The sequence below is a fragment of the Oenanthe melanoleuca genome, chromosome 5, assembly GCF_029582105.1.
Source record: "Oenanthe melanoleuca isolate GR-GAL-2019-014 chromosome 5, OMel1.0, whole genome shotgun sequence".
Lineage (NCBI taxonomy): Eukaryota > Metazoa > Chordata > Aves > Passeriformes > Muscicapidae > Oenanthe > Oenanthe melanoleuca.
In genome coordinates this window covers 57,783,115-57,806,494 of record NC_079339.1, presented here as the reverse complement: position 1 = coordinate 57,806,494, position 23,380 = coordinate 57,783,115, and the positions used below count along the sequence as shown (strand labels likewise).

The window sequence follows — 23,380 nt, the reverse complement described above, 5'->3', positions numbered from 1 at the left end:
CCCTGCTGTGAGCCCGGTTGTGCTGCAGCTATTTCCTTTTATGTCAGAAATGTTTTTTAGAAGTTTGGCAGGAGAAACACACTAATACTTTTGTTAAGAAAAATTTCTGGTTCCGCAGCAGGTCCTTGAGAACAGCAGTGTAACACAAGTATTCAGATTTTTATCATTTGTAACCCAATTTCAGCTTTGCCTTACATCAGAATAAAATTGTTCAAAGCTAATTTCAGTGCAGTCCCAAGAGAGCATTTGTCCATATCATGAAAAAGGGGATTTTATTTAACACGATTACATGCACATGCTGGTGCAGTCAGATGCCTGACTGGAATAGCAGAGTTAAGACAGGTCAGGATGAAGGTGCACTGGTGGAGCTTGGCAGGGAACCTGCTTTTAGTGTTTCTGGCTCTAGCTGAGAACATCAGTTTCTCGTTGGTGAGTTCTGAAAACAAAGTTCTTTCCAAAGAAAGAAGAAAAGAAATAAATCCCTTCACAAATTCTACTTTGGGCAATTGTGTATTGGTGTCATAACTTAAAATCAACAAACCATACAAAGGAGGTGAATCAAAGTTAAACACATCTGTGGACATGACATTCTTTGATTCTGTTTCTAACACCCACTTTTGAAAGCAGGCTTCTGATGCATCAGGCTCAGCTGGCAGAGGCATTTTATTCAAGTTCTCCCAGCCAGTGCTCCTCCACAGGTATTAAATCCCTCTGGGGAATGCAAGCACAGAGGTAATAAACATATTCGTTTCATTACAACATCTTAAAAAATGTAAAAATTCTAAAAAACCAACTGTAAGCTGACCTGCAGCCAAAGTACACATTAATTATACAGCTTAAGTCAGGCGGATGCTCAAGGAAAAGAGATATAATGTTACACCCAGCTGGATACTTTGTAGTTAGCACAAATGTAATATAAAGCGTACCAGAGTTTGTCAAGTGTCTGTCTGGATTTTCAGTTTTCATTAGTACTATAATTAAAACCACATTTTCAGCTATATTACCTATAACAAGAAAGGAATGAGAAATGAGGTTGTCAAGGTCAGTCTCTTTCTGCTCTTTATCCTGAGTATCTGCAGGCCACAAGCTGTTGAATTTGGTGTAAACCAGAGTAATAGGATGGAATGCCACGTTACAACCAAACCTTTGTGGCTGTAAAGACAAACTGATGAGGTCACTTCCCTTGAATCACCAACGGAGGGGATTTATCAACAGCCACATGAGTCAGGGGGACAGGAGGCAGATGACAGACAGACTGACAGATATATGGAAATACAAACACCCCAAACGCAGATACCACTGAGCTGATGCACAGAATGTTCCTCTGCAGAGAGCTGCACTTGATCTTGTGCTGTCACAGTCCTTAAATGCTTTTTATGCCCTTTCTATGGCTGGTCACAGAGGGCACAGCAAAGATTTGGGAAATTGGAACAATGGATTTGCACAAGAACAAGTTCAGAAGATTTAGACCCAGATTAATATTTGTAAAACTCATCAAGAATTCACAGTTCTGCTTTGAGCCTCTAAGGCAAAGTGAGCAGGTAGCAGAGAGCAGAATTCCCAGGAGAGGGACTCAGTGTTACAATCACTCTGTGCCTTAATTAGAGCTTGGTGGTGAAAAGCAGCACAGCTTCATTAAACCCAGCAGAGCTCAACATTTACCAGGGATCTGACCCATAAATTCCAGTACCAAAAATGCATTTTTTTTTCATATTCAAGTGCAAGTAAGTACTTGAGGCAACCAAAGCACCAGTGAATGCAAATGGAATTCCCTAGCTGTGGTCTAGAAACTCAAAAAAAAAAAAAAAAAAAAAAAAAAGAATAAAAAAAAGGAATAAAAAAAACAAAGCAGCTGATCACTCATGTTAAATATAAATGACAGTTTACTTGTGATACTAAAAGGGGATTTTAGCTTCATTAAAAAAAAACAAAAACTAACCACTATGAAGGAGATGAGTGAACTATTACAACACTGAAAGACTTAAAAACGATACCCCAGGAGATAACATTCTGAGAATAAAGTGAAAGAGCTCACATAAAATACAAAAGGTGTGTTGTAAAGAAGGATCAGAAGGGCAGACTTTGAGCTTCATCCAGTCATAAATCAAAAGCTTGTTCTCCATCATTCTTGTCTATGAGGTCAGCTTTGATTCCCGAGCTACAATTCCCAAAGGATGGAGGTATTTCTATTGGCAAGTACGTGTCTTTCTTCCCCCAGGCTGCCTCTGCCAGCCCTGCTGTCACCATGGACCGTCATTATCTCAATCTCTTTACTGCCCAGGATTGTTCCATCCTGGAGCCATAGGGAACTATCACAGGGCTGCGAGAGGAAAACCCATTCAGAAGACTGAGGGCATTTGCAACAGATTAATTGACAAAGAAGTTTATCAAGCCAGGCCATCTGCAATAGTTCGGTGATTCTCCTTCACAGGGACCAAATGCTTTAGCACTCCAGGTGACACGTCAGGGACACAAACTGTTACACCAAAAAAAAGTATTAAAAACCAGTTTAAAAACTCTACCACCAAAGAATATAATACCAAATCTCTACCCAGTCACGTGTTTCATATCTTTTGTGTTTGAGCAACTGAAGCAATAATCTTTGAGCTTTAGCTCAGGCAGACTGTCCACACTGATAAGAACAGTCTGTGTAAACAGGGCTCCCCACCTGAGCACGGGAGCACCTCGATGTGCAGCCAGACATCCTCACGAGCACGGATGAAAAGCACTTCCCAGACTGAAATAAACACAAAATACATTTAGCATGTTGTTTCCTCAGCCTCCATGTAACATACTAAACCAGATAACTTTTTTCTTAAATTGAGAAAAAAAAATTAATTTCAATAGACTTCTTGAATATTAGTTAACACACCAGATTTTTACAGTGTTCTTGCACAGTGAGTTCTATTATTTGTTCCATTAGTACCATAATGGTTTTACCTCAATAATTCTCACTTACTACAGAGCAACGTTGCTGTGTGGTGCAAAACCCGATAGTTACTGCGAGTATCTCTAACAGAGATAACATTTACACAGAATAATACAGACATCCGATCCCGTATGTTTCTAGAGATAAAAACCTTCATTCTTTGGACAGCAATTCGTAAGGGAAAGGCTTCGATGGGGGTAAAATCTAAATATTTAATACAAGATCGCCCTCTACTGTTTAGGAGAGAGGAAAAGGAGTGAGGATCGCAGAGATTGCGTGAGCTGGAAGGGACCTTAGAGCCATGCCAGGGACACATTCCACCATCCCAGGCTGCTCCAAGCCCTGTCCAGCCTGGCCTTGGACACTCCCAGGGATCCAGGGGCAGCCACAGCTTCCCTGGGAATTCGATTACAAGAATCCTCATCCTCACAGCCAAGGATTTCCTCCCCATACCCCACCTATCCCTGCCCTCTGGCAGTGTGAAGCCATTCCTCCTTGTCCTGTCACTCCAGGCTTTTGTACAAAGCCCATCCCCATATTTCTAGCAGGTTCTCTTCAGGTACTGGAATGACTGATTATTTTGGTATTCTGGTAGGGTTCACATAGGCAAGTTATAATCAAACCAAACTGTACTAAAAACTAAGTTACAAATATTTTCAGGGCTTTTTTTTTTTTTTTTTTTTTCCCTGACAGGCAATTTCAGCCTGAAATACAAAAGAAATTGTACAGCAGAGAAAATCTTGTTTTTAAAGAATTATATGATTAAAATGATTCAAATGGCTGAAGAACCAATTAATAGAAACTTCTAAAATCATGCTTGCCATTCTAGAAGTTTGTTTTCTGTCTTATGATACAACTGTTTCTCCAAACATTACACAATTTTATTTCACATAACAAGAACTTTCCATTCATATCCTCCTTGTCAGGTGGTGACAATGCAGGGATTTCATTTTTTACAAACATACAATTGAAAGGGAAGGGGAGAAAAAAAGAGAAGATGCTTGAAAATCTTGAAACTCTGTTCCATCTGTTATTTTTTTCCCTCCATAAACAACAACCTGGAAATGATTCCTTGTGGGATGTTGTGGTGCTATGACTGGTGGAGGCTTCCCAAAGAGACTGGGACACCACATGAATTAATTAGGATTACTAAAACTTCCAGAAACTGAGATATGAAATGAGAAGTGACATGTCATTGGCAGCACAGGTGATTGTCTGGAGTTATCAGTTATCAATTCAAATTATTTTAATGATTTGGACATTTCAGGTCTGATTTTATCTCCTTGCAGGGAAAGATCACATCTACAGAGCTTGTTTATTCAAGGTTTATCTTTACCTTCAATCTCCTCCACTCCTTGTTTCACACCATTTCCCTGGCTGCCTCTGCCACACATTCACATTCACTCCAAGCTTTTACCTGATGTAAATCAATTATTTATTTTGTCCACGAAACCTGAGTCCTGAATGGCAGATAGAAGATGCAGCAGTGTCCCCAGGGATGAGGGCTCTTCCCATCATCCAGGGACAGCAAAACCAGGCTAAGTTTAGCTGTACTTGTCTGGCAGTTGGAATTTTAACACTTTACTGCCATGAAAAGTTATAAACTTGGGATATAAAGCTCTTCACTTTGCTTGATGCAGGCAGGCACAAGAGCCAGGTGTACCCAGAGGAAAATCTGACCCTGATAATTGGCCCAGCCAATTATCTAAAAGCCCAACTAAAATTCTGATTAAATAATATCTTTCACCAATTAAATCTGCCAAATTACACATTTCTGAGACTGTTTTTATCCACTTCCCACAGGCCCTCAAATGTACTGACAAAGACTTCCAGAATGTACAGCCTTGATGTTGATGCTCTCCTTTTTATATGTCAAAATGACATTTTTTGGCAGAAAACTAATCTTTCCTACAAAATACACAACAAACAAGCTTTAGCACATCCCAGTTTGATGTGCTGGGCAACAGCTCAATTTAAGAAATAAATAGACCACCCTGATAGGGAATCAGCTAATAAATATAATATTTTTCATTTAATTCTGGAGGATGCCAAGGGTAATAAGGAAACTCACAGGACTTCCCCAAGTCTGGATTTGGGGTGCTTTTTCCCAACCTTTTTCCTGTATCTAGTTCAAATTTCACACTTATCACACTTTCACACATCCCTAGTTATTTCTGCCACAGCTGTTATCACCATTTTAGATCCTATGCAATATCATTATGACTTCCACTACATGAAGGCACATAAATTTCTGAGAATTCTTTTGATCTTTTCAAAGAACAACCAGGACAATTACCATTGTTCCTCTTTTTATATTTCTTTATCAGCCTCACGCTGCTCCTTCTATAAAGCTGCAATCCCCAGAGTTCAAGTCTGCAATAACTTTCTCCTGAATAGGCAAAAATCAATCACAAGGGGAAAAAATACAGCAGATTTCACATTTTGATCAGAGTACAAGTGTTGCACGTAATATCTAATGGGACCACAGCTAAAAACAAAAGCAAACAACATACCTGCTCCCTTGTGCCTTTCCTGAGTTATTAAAATCATGTTTGCAGCTACAGTGACTGGCTGTCCTCACATTGCCTCAATCCTTAGGATGTCTTTCTTCCCATAGTTCATCATAGTCTGCAACATCTGGATTGTTTTAATTCCCCATTATGCTCAGTAATGTAATTTTTGTGCCTCTGCTATCATATTCTGAGTTTTAATAAACTTGTCTTCTCCTTGATCCTCTCGTCATCTTTCTTCATTCCCTGAACCCATCCTAAATCCTGCCATTTCAAGCAATTTGCTCCTACAATCCTTTCAATAAAACTTCCAGCTGTGGAACCAAAGTTACTAATGTAGGACTAAAATTTAAAATCTCCACACATGGAGATTGGACTGGTCCTACTGGGAATCCCACCAAACCACCATGCCCAACCATTCCTTTGACTTGGAGCATCTTTGAAAATCTCCATGGCATTATCCTCTAAATTGAAGCCAAAATTCACTGGTTGTGCCTGGATCCTTCACAACATAGCTCTATGTGTGTCTAAACACAGGCTGTAGAAATTCCTAAATACAATTTTAAAAACAAAATCCCACACTTTTAATTTATATATTTCTTCTTCTTGATTAATGGCCAGAGTTACTCACAGAAATTCTGCAAAAAGAGATCTGGAATGCCCTAAGCACAGGCAACAGCTCAGCTCTTAAAAAGAGGGAGCCAGAAATATTTTTTCCTCCCTGGAGTGATCCTTCATGCTAGTTATGTTCAGATAAAAACTCCATGCAAGAACCATAAAAAACTATTTTTACAGCACGATTGAAAGCAGTACCATGAAAAGAATATTTGAATTCAAGTTCATGGTTTAAAAGAGCAGAAATGACTCATTTTCTACTAGAAAATCCAATGGTCTCTGCACATAGAATTGACCACCCAAACCTCCACAAGGCACCTGCTCAAGATCATCCCTGCTCTTTATATTCTGTGGGCAAAGGCTCGCATCCATCTCCAAGTTTTATTGCAGAATCATGGAATATTTTTGGGTTCAAAGTGAATTTAAAACCCATCTAGTTCCACCCTCTGCCATCAGCAGCTAGAACCAGGTTGCTCCAAGCCCTGTCCAAGCTGATTTTAGAGCATTGCCATGGATCCTCTGGGCAACCTGTGCCAGGGCCTCACCAGCCTCACAAGGAAGAGTTTTCTTGCCAATTTTATACATGTGATTCGTGCTAATTAAATTGTAACTATATTAGAAAAATTGTTGTTTTGTAATCAATAGAAAAATTGCACTTAATTACAAAGCAAAAAGGATAAAGGAAATGGTTAAACAAAGCAGATGGGATCATCCTCCAGATGTTTGTTGGGAGGGAGGATAGTAAGGGTATAGGTCTAAGAAGAGCAGAAGATTTTGTATTAATATGTATTAGTAAACAGTGTATAAGTGAGATTAGTGAGATTTTTAGCTTGATTTGATATAGTGTGAGAGGAATGGCCCTACCCATACCCCCGGTCGTATCCCCCAGTTGGTTTTGCTTATGCTTTATTCAAACCAAGCCTCAATTATACTAAATTACTTACCGCCAAATTTTTTATTTACGTAAATCTATGTAACTAATATATCTTGATTGTATTCATTCATATACAATTGCGTTATTAATAAATTGCTGCTAAATTTAACCTTGTTGTTTTGATGAATTGGACAAAACGAACATATCCAATATCCATTTATAACACCAACATCTTTGTGAATTCATTGCCCCTTGCCCTATCACTTTTAAGAACCACTGGGACTATCAGAAATAGGATAGTTATGAGCACACCCCCAAGAGGGATTTAAAACGGAATTAGGGGAGGGCGATCGGGCCGCGCCCCTCACGGGGCCCTCACGGAGCCCTCACGGAGCCCCGCCCCCTGCGCTCGAGCCGCCCCTTCCCGCCTCGCGCTCACCCAATCAGCGCAGAGATCACCGCGTCTATTTGCATATTAAACCCCGCCCCTCTGCTGCTCACCAATCAGAGCGCTCCTCTCATGGAGCCGGGGGAAAGGCCCGCTCTGCTTTCCCTCACCCGCTGAGCCGCAGCTTCCCATTGGGCGGTGCGCCGCTGGGCGGGGCCAATTTGAACGGGCGGCGGCGGCGAGCGGCGCCATGGTGAAACCGCTGAGGGATCGCGATCGGGATGGGGAACGGGATTGGGATCGCGATCAGGATCGGGATCCCGATACCGCCGAGGGTCCCGGCCCCACGGTGAGCCCCCCGCAGCCCGCTGCAGCGCCAGCCGACGGCTTCGCCTCCTCAGACGATGAGGCCGCTGAGGAGGAACCGAGCCCGCTCCACATCTCCTGGTGAGGCGACACCCGCGGGGTCCTTCCCCTGAGGAAGTTGTATTAAATCCCTATCCCGAGAAACAAGAGGGGTTTGCTTCGCAAGGGAAACCCGAGGCGGCTCTGGTGCCCGTCCAGGCTGGGGTGGTGCTGGGGAGCTGTCAGTGGATGTGGCTGGGGATGGAACCCCCTGCCCAAGACAGAAACAAGATGATCTTTAAGGTCCCCTCCAACCCAACCTTTTGTCACCCTGAAAGTGAATTTTTCCTCATATTCACTTCCCATGTTTCATTTTATGCCTGTTGCTCCTCATCCTCCCACTAGACGCTGGTGAAAGGGTCTGGCTCCACCCTCTTGCTACACCCTTTAAAGATATTTATATATTTAAATAATTGAAATCTTCCCCTCTGACTTTAATTTATTTTACTTTTTATTTTCTGGCAGGTTGTCTTTGCCTCCTCTCTACTCTTCAGAGTTCCTGGGATTATGTTCCCTTCCAGGTAAGAAGCATTCACTGAAATTTTCAGGCATATTTGAAAGCTGAAGAGTGGTAATACCTTGTACTCCAATATTCTGTGTTGTGGGTGACTCTTTTTGTTATCTACCCCTGGATTAAGTGTTTTGGAAACACCACAGCTAATCTAGAGAATATCTTCATGCTAGATCACATTTTTTAAAGTCATAAAAGTAAACATAAACTTTGACTGCATTTTTAACTACCAAAACCACAGCCATGGTGAATCTCCACTCAACTCTTAATAATCTTTATTCAGCCCTTTTATTTGTTGGATGATTTCTTGTGTTTTGTGGGGGAATGTTATGCTGTATCCTGATTTAAAATATCCAAAACTTCATCTGGAAAACACAAAGCACCTTAAAACCTTGGGCAGATTTCTTTCTTTAATCCTATTACATTCCATTATTAAGCAGATAATGGTGTTTAAGCTGTCTTCAGCACCAGGGAGCTATTTGCAAAAACAGGAACTGTGTTTTATTTGGGGTGTGGCTTTGTTTCTTGCTTTGGTTTTGGGGGGAGGCTGCCTGTGCTCTGATCTTCTGCTGCAGCAGCCATCCCATAAATGTCACTTACCTGGAGTGGTAATTCTTGTTCAAAACTTGTTTCAGGTTGCAGGTTTAAGGATATCAGAAGAAATCTTCAGAAAGATATAGGTGAGTCTTCTTTGTGTCAAGGGCAATTCCATGAATATTCCATGACTCTGGAATAAATAGTCAGGATATTTCCAGGCAGGACCTGCACAGTACCCATGAGGCATTTTCAGAGCAGCTGGGATATTACAAACTTGTGGTCTTCCTTTTTCCCAAAGAAAAGTGAAATTTGGATAGAAAAGATGGAATGGTGTAAAGATTTGTGCTGAGCATTCAGCTGTAAGCACTAAAGAGCAGAGACTAATAGCAAATCCCCACAGTGTTTGGGTAAGTCAAGCTTAGGAAGAAGCTCCTGGCTGTGAGGGTGGGGAGGCCCTGGCACAGAGAAGCTGTGGCTGCCCCTGGATCCCTGGAAGTGTTCCAGACCAGGCTGGATGGGGCTTGGAACACCCTGGGATAGTGCAAGGGGCTGGAGCAAGATGGGCTTTAAGGTCCCTTCCAACCCAAACCATCCTGGGATTCTGTGATTTTAACTGGAGATGGGACAGAAACTTAAGTAACAAGCTGTCCTGAGTGCTGATGTGTTCTCCAGTGAGACTTCTCTCAGGATTCCCTCTGAACTGAGAAAATTCCTCTCCTGGATTATCTGAAGGGAAATATGGGAGAGACTCAGTGGAAGGAAAGAGTGCTCAAACCAAAATTGCTCACTCCTGTCATCTTAGCCCCACAGATTAAACAGGAGACTCAGGACCAAGGTGCTTATCTGTTTATCCTTAAGCCTGATAGGCTTTTGTTTATTTGCAAGTGTCTTAATCCATTGGCAGGAGAACTAAAGAACTGTGGGATCCAGGATATCTTTGTGCTTTGTACCAGAGGAGAGCTCTCAAAATACCGAGTGCCAAACCTGATTGACTCCTACCACCAGCATGGGATATGTGTGCACCACTACCCCATTCCTGATGGGAATGCTCCTGACATTGCCACCTGCTGCAAGATCCTGGAAGAGCTCAAAACCTGCCTGGAAAATAAGCAGAAAACAATGATACAGTAGGTTCTGGCTGCCTTCCCATAACCCCACATTCCTGTAAAGGATGCCAGCTTCTCTCCAGATGTACAGCAGGGGAAATAGGACAGTGTGAAAAGGCAGTTGCATTTTTTAGGGTTAGTTCATGCTATGAAATCTGCTTGTTGCTCCTCCTGCAGCTATTTGGAGAGAATACTTCCTTTCAGAAGATCAGAATGTTCTGTTTCAAGATTGGAAAGTCCCATTTACCCTTGCTCTGTCCAGCAAGAGTTTTAAAGTGTGTTTTGAGTGGCATCACAGGGCTCCTTGGTCCCAACCTATCTGGATATCAGGTGTACAGAATGAGTTGGGACCTAAAACACTTCCTTGTCAGAGGTTGGGACTCTCCCATCCCTGGAAGGGATCCAGGCAAGGCTGGATGGGGCTTGGAGCAATCTGATCCAGTGGGAGGGTCCCTGCCCATGGCAGGGGGTGGAATGAAGTGACTCTAAGGTCCCTTCCAACCCGAACCATTCTGTGATTCTGGAACACACCCCTGAACTATTTATCAGGGACTCAATGGGTTCCAGCAGTGCAAAATTCACTCCTAATTTCCATGAATGGAATTTATTTAGCTGAGCTCAGAAGAGAAGGGAAGAGCTTTCCAAATCCCATGTTCCCTGGATGATCCCACTGACAGCTTCCTGTACAGACATCCACTGAGTCCTTGTCTTCCTGCTGACACAGAACCCTGCTGCTCTACTCTCAAATGTCCTCAAACCCTTAATCTGGAGTAGGATTTAAAGAAACTTGAGACTGTCCATCCTCCTGCTGTTTCCTGTCCTCCTGTGCCTTTGGGACTATTACCAGGAATGAAGGGGAACTTTAAAATTGAAGTTTCCATGGGAAGACACAGAAGGTCTGGAGAATAAATAGGATATATCACTGTAGATATAGAAACACAATATTGAAAATATGACTTTCTTGTACCACTGCTCCTCATGATTATATTAAGGCAAGAACTGTGCCCACATATTTATGTTTTGGGGGGTCTCTGGGTGCTGCAGTTTGGTACAGCTTGTTACAACCAGATGTTTTCTTTTCTCCCAGCTGTTATGGTGGCCTCGGACGCTCATGTCTTGGTAAGCATTTGTCTCCAACACATCCCACAAACCCATGGAGCCAAATTCTGGTGGAAGCTTCACTGTGGATGCAATCCAGACTGCCACTACTAGGGGTAGCCTGGTTAATAGAAAGGACATGAACCAATTCCTCTCTATCTGTCTTCATCACAGTGTCCCCCCTTGAAGCTTTCGGGAGCGTTAGTTACTGTGTGTTCCCAGAAGGAGGGGGTGGGAATCTGGCCAGAAGACACAAAGGGGGATTAACTGGGTGTACTGGCTCTCATTCCTGAAAAGCCTTGGAATTGCATCCTAGATGCTGCTGGGAAGGCAGGGGGAAGACAGTGGGAAGGTTTTCACCTATTTCCAAACTTAGGCAGGAGCAGCAGGCAGATGGGCCAGTGCCCAGCAATAGGATTCTGCAAGAGATCCAAGAGCTCTGGAACCCAGAAAATTTTGCCAGGGTGGTTTTCATGGGACAAATCAGTGGCTGTGTGCAGTCACAGGAGCATTCAGGTGTAAACACTTTCCCTTACAGTGGCTGCCTGTCTCCTGCTCCAGCTCTCGGACACCCTGGCACCTCAGCAGGTGATAGAGAGCCTCAGGAACCTGAGAGGATCAGGGGCCATCCAGACCATCAAGGTAAAGGGGCTGCAGCAGGTAATACAAGGTAAAACACCAGCAAGAGCTCAGCCAGTCCCCCCTTCCCTTCCCAGATACCTCTGTCATGCCAACAGCTGCTCTCTGGGGTTTGAGCTGTTTCTTGCTTTCAAGAAACAGCTTCTCCCAGGCAACTGGTGACTGGACAAGAGGAAATGGCCTCAAGTTGTGCCAGAAAAGGTTTAAGCTGGATAATAGGGAAAATTTCTTCACTGAAAGGATTGTCCAGCCCTGTCACAGCTGCCCATGGCAATGGTGGAGTCCCCATCCCTGGAGGGATTTAAAAGCCGTGTGGATATACTTGGGGACATGGGGTAGTGGTGGAGTGCTGGGGGAATGGTTGCACTCAAAGACTTTAGAGAGATTTTCCAACTTAAATGATTCCATGATTCAAAATAAAGCATTGAATTCTGACAGTCCCACCTCTGAGGACCATGTTTTGCATTACCTTGGGGTAATGCATCACCTGTGGCCAGTATGGGGAACAACAGAATCCAAGTCAAGATCCATGGAATCTGTGTCTGACACTGAAAAATCCCAGAGGATGAGTAAGCACATGAAGAACAAATGGAACAGAGGGTGCAGTTTTCATCCAGGGGTATCAAAGAGCTGTTGCAGACAGGTGGTGCCTGTTCCAGCACAGAGCACTGACTGCAGACGTGGTTGTGCATTTGCAGCAGTACAATTTCCTCCATGACTTCCGGGAGAAGCTGGCTGCTCACCTGGCAGCACAGGAGCCGGTGCTGAGATCGGCGTCGCGGTAACTGATCCTGCCACGGGCATCTCTGTGTCCTGGACAAGACACCTCTCTGCTGACCTTTCCTCAGTGCTACTGCCTGTGTGACACAGCTGCTGCTTTCCAAATCCACGTGTAAAGTATTGGGATGGGGAGGAAATCCTACAACATGTGGCATCTTCCTCTCTTTGCTGGCTTTAATACTCACTGCCTGAAAAATACGTGTACAAGTGTGCTTGTGTCCATTGCTGTTCTGCTGGGATAATGGAGCTGGATAGAAATTCCAAGTTGGAGCTGTTTAAAAACACACTCACACCATCAGCTCTGTTGTAAAACAAAGTCAAGTCAAGCTGGAGCACTCACCCCTTAGCAGCTTGTAACAACTCATTCTAAACTGTCAGGGTTCTGCTCAATGTGTTGAGGGGTACTTGGGAAGGAGTCTCCTCCTTTCTTCCAAAAGCAGGAGGTGCTGTACCAAAAATCTGTGATGAACGCAGCAGGGGGGTTGCAGGTGACTGTGGCAGGAAGACACTGCTGCAGCTGCGTGGGTGAGCTGGCACAGCCCTTCTGCCTGCTGCCAGCACTGAGAGTAAACAATCAGCTGTGGGCTGGGAGGATCTCACAGGAACAGTCCTCTAACAGTCCCCAGCCCTCCTGTTTCACTTCTCCATTTAAAAAAGCACAATGAAACAGCTCCTGGCTTTTGGTAAAGTTCAGGATTTTGACAAAAGTTCAGGACCTTCCCAAGTCAAAAGTTGGAGTTGAACAAGTCCCTGCCCTGTGAACTTCAGACTTTAGCTTTTAACATTTGAACTTTGTGCTCAAAGGTGATTTCTGCAGATTAATTAGTGTTTACTGCCATTCCCTTCCCCACTCTTAGGGCAAACAACAGGAGCTTTTCCAGTTTCCACAGCACAGAATAATTTACAGCAATTACCCTGCCCCAAATGCACTTCACTACTTAATCCTTGTAGCTAATGGTTTTCAGATATTAAATATTTATCACATAACTCAGCAGGAAGTTTGCTATGGGCGAGAGAAATGTTCTTTATTTTCTCCATAATCTTTTGCCTCCTGGAACTCCAAAAACAACAATCAGGTCCACATTTTGAATGCAAAAGGCCTGGTACTCCAGCAAGACATCACACAAGGGCTACTCCAACACCCCTGGGACACAAGGCTGACATTGCTGGACATGGATGATGTTATCCACACCCCTGGCAGCTGGGAATACTCAGCTGCACCCCTCATCCAGTTAAAGCTGCTCATCAGCAGGGCAGTGCAAACACTTTGGTAAATATTGCTGGGTAAAGCCCCTGCAGCTGGAGGGGCTGCAGGAGCAGCTGTCACTTGGGCTCAGTCTGGCCTGCATTGTTTATTCCAACGTGGAATTTGGCTCAAACCAGCCCAAATGCCAAGGGAACGAGAGATTTGTTTAAAAGGTTGAGGAGAGCCAGGGGCTACAAGCAGGCAGTCTTGTTTCCATAATGGATTAATAAATATACAAACATAAGAAAGGTTTAATGAGCTTTGCTTCCACAGGCTGAAGTCATCTCTTACATCTCTGGAAAAACCAAGCAGCAGAAAAATAAAAATTATCCAACAGGAACAATATTCATGAGTTTCCAAAAAAGCCTTTCAAAAATTCTCCTGTGAAAAGCTAAAAATTATGGTTGCATGAGGAAAAAAAATAATCATGAAATGCTGAAGGCTTGAGCAGTTGGGGTCTGGGAAATGCTCAATAAATGCAAGGAAATGTGAAAAAAAGCAATTTTATGTACAAAGCAATAAGCTGTCAGAACTACTATTACTGAGGAAAGAGAATTTGAAGTTTTCACATCCTGAATTCTCTTACACTCAGTATATTTAAAAAAACTAGAAACTACCCCTCTCCATCCCCTGGAGATAACAGCCTAGAAAAGGGGAAAGCTGTGGAGGAAAAAGGACAGTCCCAAATCTGTAGAAGGCCTTCCAAGAAGAGATCAAACAGACTCAGCCCCTTTGACAGATGACATGAGTAAAGTCTGTTCATTCACACCCAGCACAGATAAGGTGGAAAGGGGGACATTTCACCATGTCCTAAAAAATAAGAGTGTAGGGTCATGAAGTGAAGTCTGGCAGAACTGTTCAATACCTGTATTTTACACACAGCAATTCCACTGCAGAACTCACTGCCAGGATTGCCAGAGCAGCTGTGGCTGCCCCTGGATCCTGGAAATGTCCAAGGCCAGGCTGGACCGGGCTTGGAGCAGCCTGAGATAGAGGAAGGTGCCCCTGCCATGACAGGGAGTGGAACGGGATGGGCTTTAATTTAATGTCCCTTCGACACAAACTGCTCTGGGATTCTGTGATCTTCCAGACCAGGCTACAGAAGTGCTCAAAAAGCAACTGAACTGATGGCAGAAAAGCTATTCAGAGCTTTTTAAAATGCCAAAGCCCACTCAGGACATCTGTAACACCCAAATTTCCAAATCTCTCACTCTTCAGGCAGATACTCAACACCTGCCCTGTTTCACATTCCTTTCCTCAGCCATTGCCATGGCCCAGCACACCAGTGTTGGAATATCTGGATTTCTGGTGGAGCCCTGTGCAGCCATTCATACAACTTTTATTGCCCCTAACACCCAAGAGACCCAAAGTGAACAAATACACAGTTTATGCAGAAAAAAAAATTTTACTAGAACGGGGAAACTGTATTGTTCTCCAGCACAGAGTAAATGAAAAAGATCCCTAATTATTACTTGTAAATTAAAGCAGCTGTTCACAGTCACAATTTACAATGCAACATTTATCTGAAACATCTTCCCCTGCCCCATCTGCTATTTAACTTCAGGGAAGAAAGCAGGAAATCAGAGCTTCCCTTTTGCAGAGGTAATTCGAATCCGTATTCTATTTTTATAGGGAATGCAATTATCCACTGTAAAACAACTGAAGAACACAGTGAGGGTCTGCTGAATTTAAAAACAAAACAAAAGGCACCACATAAAATGAAGTGTTGCTGAATTTGGTATTTGTTTTTTATTATAATTTATTGCACTAAGGAACAGCGGGGCAGTTTCACAATCTCACTTTCTGCTTTGAAAAAGTCTGTAGTATTTACTATTCTTAAACCCAAGAGTGTTTTCATCATTGGACTTGATAAATGTTGGAGGTTTGTCCATTTGTTAATCAGACAACACAGACATTAAAAAACCACATTTAAATTCATTCCTTCATGGACAATTCAGCTTCTCCTGCCACAATGACACAGAACTTGAGATTAAAGCAGGCTTAATGTTTAGAGAAGATACAGAAGGATCTGGAGCTATGGATGCACATACAGGGAAATATTAACCAGACAATAAAAAAAATAAACCAAAACAGAACTATTTTTGCATCTGTGTCCATGAATTAATATCCTAAGACCATCATCACCTATGGGCAAACACACAGCATTCCAGTTGTTCCCAGCACCTGGAGCTAGGGCTGATTTAGAGTCAAGAGTGGGATACACAAGTCCAAGTGAGCCACTACAAAGCCCATCCTACAGCAAATCCCTAGAGTACTAAGGCTAGTAACCAACACCTACTCAAAGGTTATGGCTGTTCCTTATGGAGTGCAAAGTCAAAACTTTTCAAACCCCAGTCATCTTTATATTAATTTACACATAATTCATGAATTTCAGCGTCCCAGTAAAATATAAGAAAACAGTCTTTCCACAAGTATAAAATGTGGAAATATTTTAAAAATAGGGGAGTCATTGTTTCCTAACTCAATTGTGAACATCAGGTTCCAGATTTAATCTTGGTCAGAGGTTCTTGTTGTAAAGAATCCATGTTTTTTGTGGCTTTTGCATGCACTTAACTGGAACAAAGCTTGCTGAATGTCTTCTTAAGAGCTCACCAGAACATAAATCATGCTGCAAAAGAAAATAAAAATATTAAGATGCATCATTTTGATTAGTGTTACACATTTAATTATAACAGTGTATATTCAAAGGAACAAGTCCATCTCAGATACCTGGATTGTGACTGAAGATTTGACACAATGACTCTTCTACTTTTGACTTCAACAAAATCACATTTACATCAAATACTTTCCTCTGAAAACAATGTTTCAGCTTTTTAATTAAAAAACCCTGGGATTTATTGTATAATGTATATTGTATTGTATTGTCTTCTTAACAGAAGTTTGGAGCTTTTCAATCTACAGTCATGGAACAGAGATTCAAAATAGTTATTCTGACCAAATTAGGATTTGTGTTTTAAAGCAGAATCAGTGGTGAATGTGGATTCTTTTCCAGGAAAGTTGGCACTGTAGATGATCATACAGATTCCCAGCATGTTTTGTGTTGGAAGGTCCTTAGAGACCATCTCATTCCAACCCCTGCAATGGGCTGACAGACCTTTGGCTAGGCCAGGTTGCTCCAAGTCCCCTCCAACCTGGCCTGGAACACTTCCAGGGATGACACAGCCACAGATCCCCGGGGCACCCTGTGCCTCCCCACCCTCCCAGGGAACAATTCCACCCCAATATCCCAACTGACCCTTGTCCAAAGTCCCTGTCCAGCTCTCACAGGCTCCCTCCCAGCAAGGGAAGGAACATATTCCTATGGACAGTATTTCTCTCTGCACTCAGCCAAAACTTCAGACTGAAGAGGAAAACTTACCCATATAGGTAGTAAAAAAAAGATAGAAGGTAGAATGCTAATTTGCACCATCCTTCTTTCTGGCAATAGGCTAAAATATCTGCATTCATGATGGTCGTAGGATCATAGAGCCCCGGGCCGCTCATCACGGGTCTGCTCATGTACCTGCAACGAGCACAGGCAGCTGTGGGGAGACAGCCACAGGAAACGTGGCTCCTGCCCCCACCCACCAGGAATACCACAGCTGAGACAAGGAGTAACACCCTTCACAGAGAAGCAGTTCTATTCCCATGTCTTGTGGAATGGGAGAGCAGCAAAGAATTGCCACTTCCATGGTATTCCACATGGGAATTGTCTCAGTGCACCTCTGACCTGTCACAAACTTTAACACGCACAACTCAATTCTCACACAGCACAAGAGAATACAAAATAAAACACCTGAGAAAGCCAGGTGATGGTTCTTATTGTACAGCCACAACCTAAACTTTCCCAGAAAGCATCTGGGTTTTCCCAAGACACAGAACACTGGACAGGAAGACAGCAACAGGAGAATGGGTAACAATTCACCGAGCATAACAGACTCGCCAAAATTACCTCCAAATATGATAAGCCAACAAGGGCATATTGAGACCCAGTGTGAGCCACTCTGCTGCACAGAGAAACATGACACAGAAGAATGCATGGATGAGGTACTCTGGAAGTACAAGCTGGAAAAAAAAAAGTGAGTTAGAAGTTTCAATTACACAGAGCAAAACGTAGCATTTCAGCTACTTTGGAGGCACGTGTTTGCTTAAAAATATTATTTAAAACCAACACTAAGAAGAACAAGACTGGAATGTGAAAGCAGCAGCCAGCACTATGTGCCTTGCTGTTTTCACATGATATTCATGAACCAAGGAGAAAAATTTATAAGATTTAATGGTCAGATCAATACTTTTTACTGCTTCTATTAAATTAACAGATTCCACACTTTACGCGTGACACTCAGAAGAGGTCACTGAGATATTTCTGCTCATGCAACAGAGAAATATCAGTAGGAAACATGCTCTGCAGAACCATTTATAGGCAAAAAGGTGTTTGTGTTTTCCTGTTTTACAGCTTTGTTTTGATCCTCACAGATCCAGAACTTTTCAAAGTGGAATTATTCCCAAAGTGCAACAGCCCAGGCAGAGCTTTACCCAACCCAACCAGCGCTGACGTGGTGGCACACACAGGTCTGCACAGAGGAGCTGCTCTGCACAGACAGTCTGGGGAGAATGGGGCAGTTCTCCCTCACAGGTTCCCACTCTGCATGCTTTACAGCATCATGCTTCCAGCAGAAGCCCACAGAGCTCAGTACCAGGTACTATGGAATCACAGGAAGCATGGAATGCTGCGTAGGTTAGTGTTGTTAATAGGAACATGGAGAGGTACAGAGAGTAAACACATGCAAAGAGCTGCAAAATCTCACACCCAACAAGTCACCCCAAAGTGTTGCTATTTACTGCTTTATTACCAGGTTCAGAAGGAATCACACAAATCAGACTGGTTTGGGTTGGGAGGCACCTTAAAGCCCATCCAGTTCCACACTTTCCACTACCCCAGGCTGCTCCAAGCCCTGTCCAGCCTGGCCTTGGGCACTGCCAGGGATCCAGGGGCAGCCACAGCTGCTCTGGGCATCCTGTGCCAGGGCCTCACTCTCATTATGAAGAATTCCCAATTCCCAATATCCCATCCATCCCTGCCCTCTGGCAGTGAAGCCATTCCCTGTGTCCTGTCCCTCCATCCCTTGTCCCCAGTCCCTCTCCAGCTCTCCTGGAGCCCCTTTAGGCTCTGGCAGGGGCTCTGAGCTCTCCCTGGAGCCTTCTCCTCTCCAGGTGAACATTCCCAGCTCTCCCAGCCTGGCTCCAGAGCAGAAGCAGCAGATCTGTAAAGCTTTTGCCTTCTCAACTCAGGCCCTGTAAAACTTCTCCTCACGGAAAACATCCCATTTTTACCTAAAGTTTTAAATTGTCTGCATGTGTGCACATACACACACAACACACTCTGCCCTCTTTCTGTGCAGTAGGATTAACATTGCATGGGATGATTACATCAAAGTTTCAGTGGTTTCCAATGTTTCTCTTCTTCTTTTAAAACCCCAAAATATCTTCCTAGAAATCTAAAAGCTACCAACAAACATGCTCACCACCTACTTTGCTACAACATGCTAATTCTCCAAATGAAGAATATCAAAGCAAACTTGCATCAACACTACCAAAATTCAGCTGCTATACACAAAATGTTTCAAATGAATATTTTCATCCAGATCCTTTTTTGCATACTTACCATTTACACATGGCAATTATTTATAGCAGAACAACCACCCTGTCCAACACACAATGCACTTGGCAGCCTGCTCAGATTCACCAGTACTGAAAAATCTGTATTTATTTACCTACACATCTCAAAATATGTTTTTCTTTTCTCTTGTTTATTATACCCTACTCCCACACCAGGATACCTGCCTCTTTCCAATCTCCTCCACTTGATCCTCTCTGCCTGTCCTAAAGAAAACTGAATTACATCAGATCCTACCATATTTATCACAGAAGTGAGGGAGGATGGATCTGGTTGCTGAGGAAAGACATGACTATAACAGGAGCAGGGAAGAGAAGGAATCAAATCAGCAGTGTACTAAGGAGTTACTATTTTAGGCCAATCTTTCTACTGAGGTGTCTCAATTCCTACCAGGATCTTTGGTTCTTTGTACAGGAAAACAACACACCCGTGTGTTTGTCCAGCATCATGTAACAGATCCCCTCAAGAGCCTGAATTTCACTTTTGGGGACTAATCTGCTTCCACAGGAACAGCAAATAGGAGGTTATTTCAGTTTGCAAAGCTGCCATGTAAAGGACACTCCATGCACATGGGGCAGCAGAAGGTTAATATTTGGTTAAACATGCACATTTTTACACTACAAAGGTTGCAGTAAGGTCATAATGCATCAATGTAATGAGAGTTGGCCTCTCCCACACTGCAGCAGAGATGACTGGAACAGACCAAGCAAGGGAAACTGTTAGATGCACAGCTCTCCTAGCAGCAAACCTCCTCTCCTCCTCCCCTCCTCACACTGAAATACTCACTTTAATGTGTGTGCTGTACATATAACATGTTCTTCCCCCGCCCAAATTAAATCAAATTTATTTTTTGTTGCATATTTCACTTAAAGCTACAGTTCAGGCCACACTGCTGTGCTGCCCCTGCATCCTCCCTCAGCCTGGGCACACACAAAGGAAAAGCCATAAGAAATGCACAAAATGCTGCAGGATCAACCTCTGTGTTCTTTAACAAGCCTCCCTGATGCTCCTGGCCTGACAGAGATGCAGGCAAATAGTCTGCCTCAAATTCTTTTCCTAAGCCAAGGAGTGTCTAAGTTCCATCCAAGAGAGGACACTGGGACACAGCCCTGATCCTGGAACACAGAACAGAGAAGTGAGGATAGCACCTATCACCTTCCATTCACCTAAATCCTCAAAAAAGATCAGAATTAACCTGGCCAATGCTTAAAAACTCCCCAAGTATTCTCTAATCTGAATTCAGTACATCTGGTTTGAAAAACACTATTTATTTCAGCCTGAAGTTATTTTCTGACACCTAACAGGCATGTAACAGTTTTCCCCACATTGCTGGGTAAGCAAGCAGAATTGGTTTGGCACAAAATATGGAAGTCCATGAGGCTGCTATAAACCCCAATGAACAAATAACGAGCAGATGAACAGGCAGACTAAACAAAACAGCTAAAGAGTATTACAAATGTTCCTAACAAAATGAAAGGGAAGTTCAAAAACATGAAACTGAAAAGCAGTACACACCTTTAATGCAATTTTGACTCTTTTAATCTTTTTGACCTTTTCAACTGTCTTTGTGCCGAAAATGTGGAAAGCAGATTGAAAGAATGTTAGTATGACAGCTGACAAGATCACCATCAGATTAATAACAGTCAGAATATTCAACTTGAAAGCAAAGAATCAGACAAAGAATTTCCCTAGAATTTCTACCAACAGCGAGGGCTTCTCAACCCAGATGCAATTCTATTGCCCAGGCTGATTGCATCAAGATAACACCAAAAATAAGCACTTTACACATCTTTATTTAGCAAAACAAAATGTTCAGTGTGCTACTTACAGGATTGAGTGTATTACACTGGTCTATGGGGTTCTTGTAATCAGTCTTCAGTTCATCAAATGCTATAATCTAGAGGAAAAAATGAAAGAGTTTTGATTCCCCAGGAGCAATTGTGTATTTTATCCATTAAAAGTAGCATTTTGGCACAGAACTGCTACCTTTGTTCTCAGTAACTTTTCACCTACGTTCTGCCTACACCAACTCACAGGTAAGACAGATGTGGAACAGGTTTTACAAATATGAAAGCAGCAGTTTCATCACATATTCAAAAGCCTCTGACTACTCTCCAATTTTTTACCTTCCCACCTGCAATGAATTTCCCACATCCCCGGTATCAGTTTTATACCCTGCCCACTGTGCAGACCCCAAACCTCAGCTAGGACTCTTGGTGGCCAGCATGGAATGTGGCATGGGGTTCCTTAATCCAGAAAAAATAAGATCAAGCTTAAAAAGCCAACAGATATTTTTCCTCATTGTCAAAGTAAATGCTGAGTCCACATACATCCCAGAATCACAGAACTGTTAGGGCTGGAAGGGACCTCTGAAGACCATCCAGTCCAACTGCCCTGCCAAAGCAGGATCATACTGAGCAGGTTATACCTCCCAAAGGAGCATTCATTGGGGGGAAAAGAAATTTTAAAAAAATAAAAATAGGTATTCCGGTCTTTTTCTTGACATAAAGATGCAGCATGAAGTACAAAAGGCACTTGTACACAACGAATGTCCTGCGAAGCATCATACCCTCCCTCAGAGCACCTCATCTCAGGCAGGGTCCTGCTGGCTGCTCTCCCTCTGCCAGGCTCGAGCAAATCACAGAATCATGGAATGGTTTCGGTTGGAAAGGACTCAAAAATTATCCAATTCCAACATCCAGCCACGGCAGGGACACCTTCCACTATCCCAGATCGCTCCAAGTCCCATCCAGCGTGGCCTTGGACACTTGCAGGGATCCAGGAGCAGCCACAGCTTCTCTGGGCAACGCGTGCCAGGACTTTACCCCCCTCACAGAGAATTCCTTCCTAATATCCCATCTAATCCTGCCTTCTGCCAGCGGGAAGCCACTGCCCCTCGCCCTGCCACTCCATGCCCGCATAAAAACCCATTTTATCCGCAGCGAGGCCGATTCCCGCTCCGAGGGCGGTTCCGGATGCGGTTTCCCGCTCCCTCCGCGGCGGTCCCGAGACGCCCTGGGGGCTCTCCGGGGCCGTTCCCCGGGCGGTCCCCCTCCTCCACGGTGCCCGTACTCACATGCCAGATGGCGAAGAAGATGAGGGCGGCCGTGAGCAGCAGCGCCAACATGTAGCAGAAGGCGGCGAACGTGAAGGCCATGGCGGCGGGGCCGCGCGGGGGCTGCCGGGCGCCTCAGCCGCCGCCGCGCAGCCGCCATGGCCGCGCCCGCAGCGCCCCCTGCCGGGCCCGCCCGCCGCCGCCATTTCGTGAGGGGCGTGGGGGGTTAGGGGACGGAACAAAAAAAAAAAAAAAAAAAAGGTTTTTTCACCTTAAAGTGTGGGAGGAGGGAGTGCGATCGCGCTTTACGGAGCGCGGTGTGAGATGGGGTTGGCGTAGAGTCATAGAATCACCGAATCTAGTTTGGAGAAGACCTGCAAGATCGACTCCAACCTGTGACTGTCGCCACCTTGCCAATAGACCAGAGCGCTGAGTGTCATTTCCAGTCATTCCCTGAACTCCTCGAGGGATGGGGACTCTACACCTCCCTGAGCAGCCTTTTCCCAATGACTGACCACCGTCTCCATGGACAAATTTTCCATAATATCCAATCAAACCTCCCCTGGTGCAATTTGTGGTCATTTCCCCTTGTCCTGTCCCTGTTCCCTGGAGCAGAGCCCGACTCTCCCGGCTGTCCCCTCCTGCCAGGGAGTTGTGCAGAGCCACAAGGGCCCCTGAGCCTCCTTTTCTCCAGGCTGAGCCCCTTCCCAGCTCCCCCAGCCTCTCCTGGTGCTCCAGACCCTTCCCCAGCTCTGTTCCCTTCCATGGACACGCTCCCTCAGTGTCCTTCCTGAGTTGAGGAGCCCAGAACTGGGCACACACAGCACTTGGTGGCCTCAGCACAGAGGGACAATCACTGCCCTGCTCCTGCTGCCACACTATGGGGCTGACACAGGCCAAGGGCCACTGGCCTCTTGCCCACCTGGGCAAACCTGGGCTCGTGTCCAGCCACTGTCAAACAGCAGCTCCAGGTCCTTTCCTACTTTCCAGACTCTCTGCCCCAGCCTGGA

The 23,380-nt window shown here is 44.1% G+C and overlaps 2 protein-coding genes across 2 annotated transcripts; one reads left to right on the top strand and one right to left on the bottom strand.

Moving 5' to 3' along the window:
• The first annotated feature begins 7,394 nt into the window (after positions 1-7,394).
• CDKN3 (cyclin dependent kinase inhibitor 3) lies at positions 7,395-12,591 on the top strand. Its single transcript, XM_056491870.1, has 7 exons — positions 7,395-7,763; positions 8,187-8,242; positions 8,868-8,912; positions 9,674-9,896; positions 10,963-10,994; positions 11,512-11,615; positions 12,311-12,591. The coding sequence occupies exons 1-7, from the start codon at positions 7,567-7,569 to the stop codon at positions 12,395-12,397; spliced, it is 744 nt and encodes a 247-aa protein (XP_056347845.1). The 5' UTR covers positions 7,395-7,566; the 3' UTR covers positions 12,398-12,591.
• A 2,771-nt stretch (positions 12,592-15,362) lies between these two features.
• On the bottom strand, positions 15,363-22,550 carry CNIH1 (cornichon family AMPA receptor auxiliary protein 1). Its single transcript, XM_056491871.1, has 5 exons — positions 22,392-22,550; positions 21,144-21,212; positions 17,591-17,703; positions 17,018-17,161; positions 15,363-16,267 (listed from the first exon to the last, which is right to left on the bottom strand). The coding sequence occupies exons 1-5, from the start codon at positions 22,470-22,472 to the stop codon at positions 16,240-16,242; spliced, it is 435 nt and encodes a 144-aa protein (XP_056347846.1). The 5' UTR covers positions 22,473-22,550; the 3' UTR covers positions 15,363-16,239.
• Between the last annotated feature and the right edge of the window lie 830 nt (positions 22,551-23,380).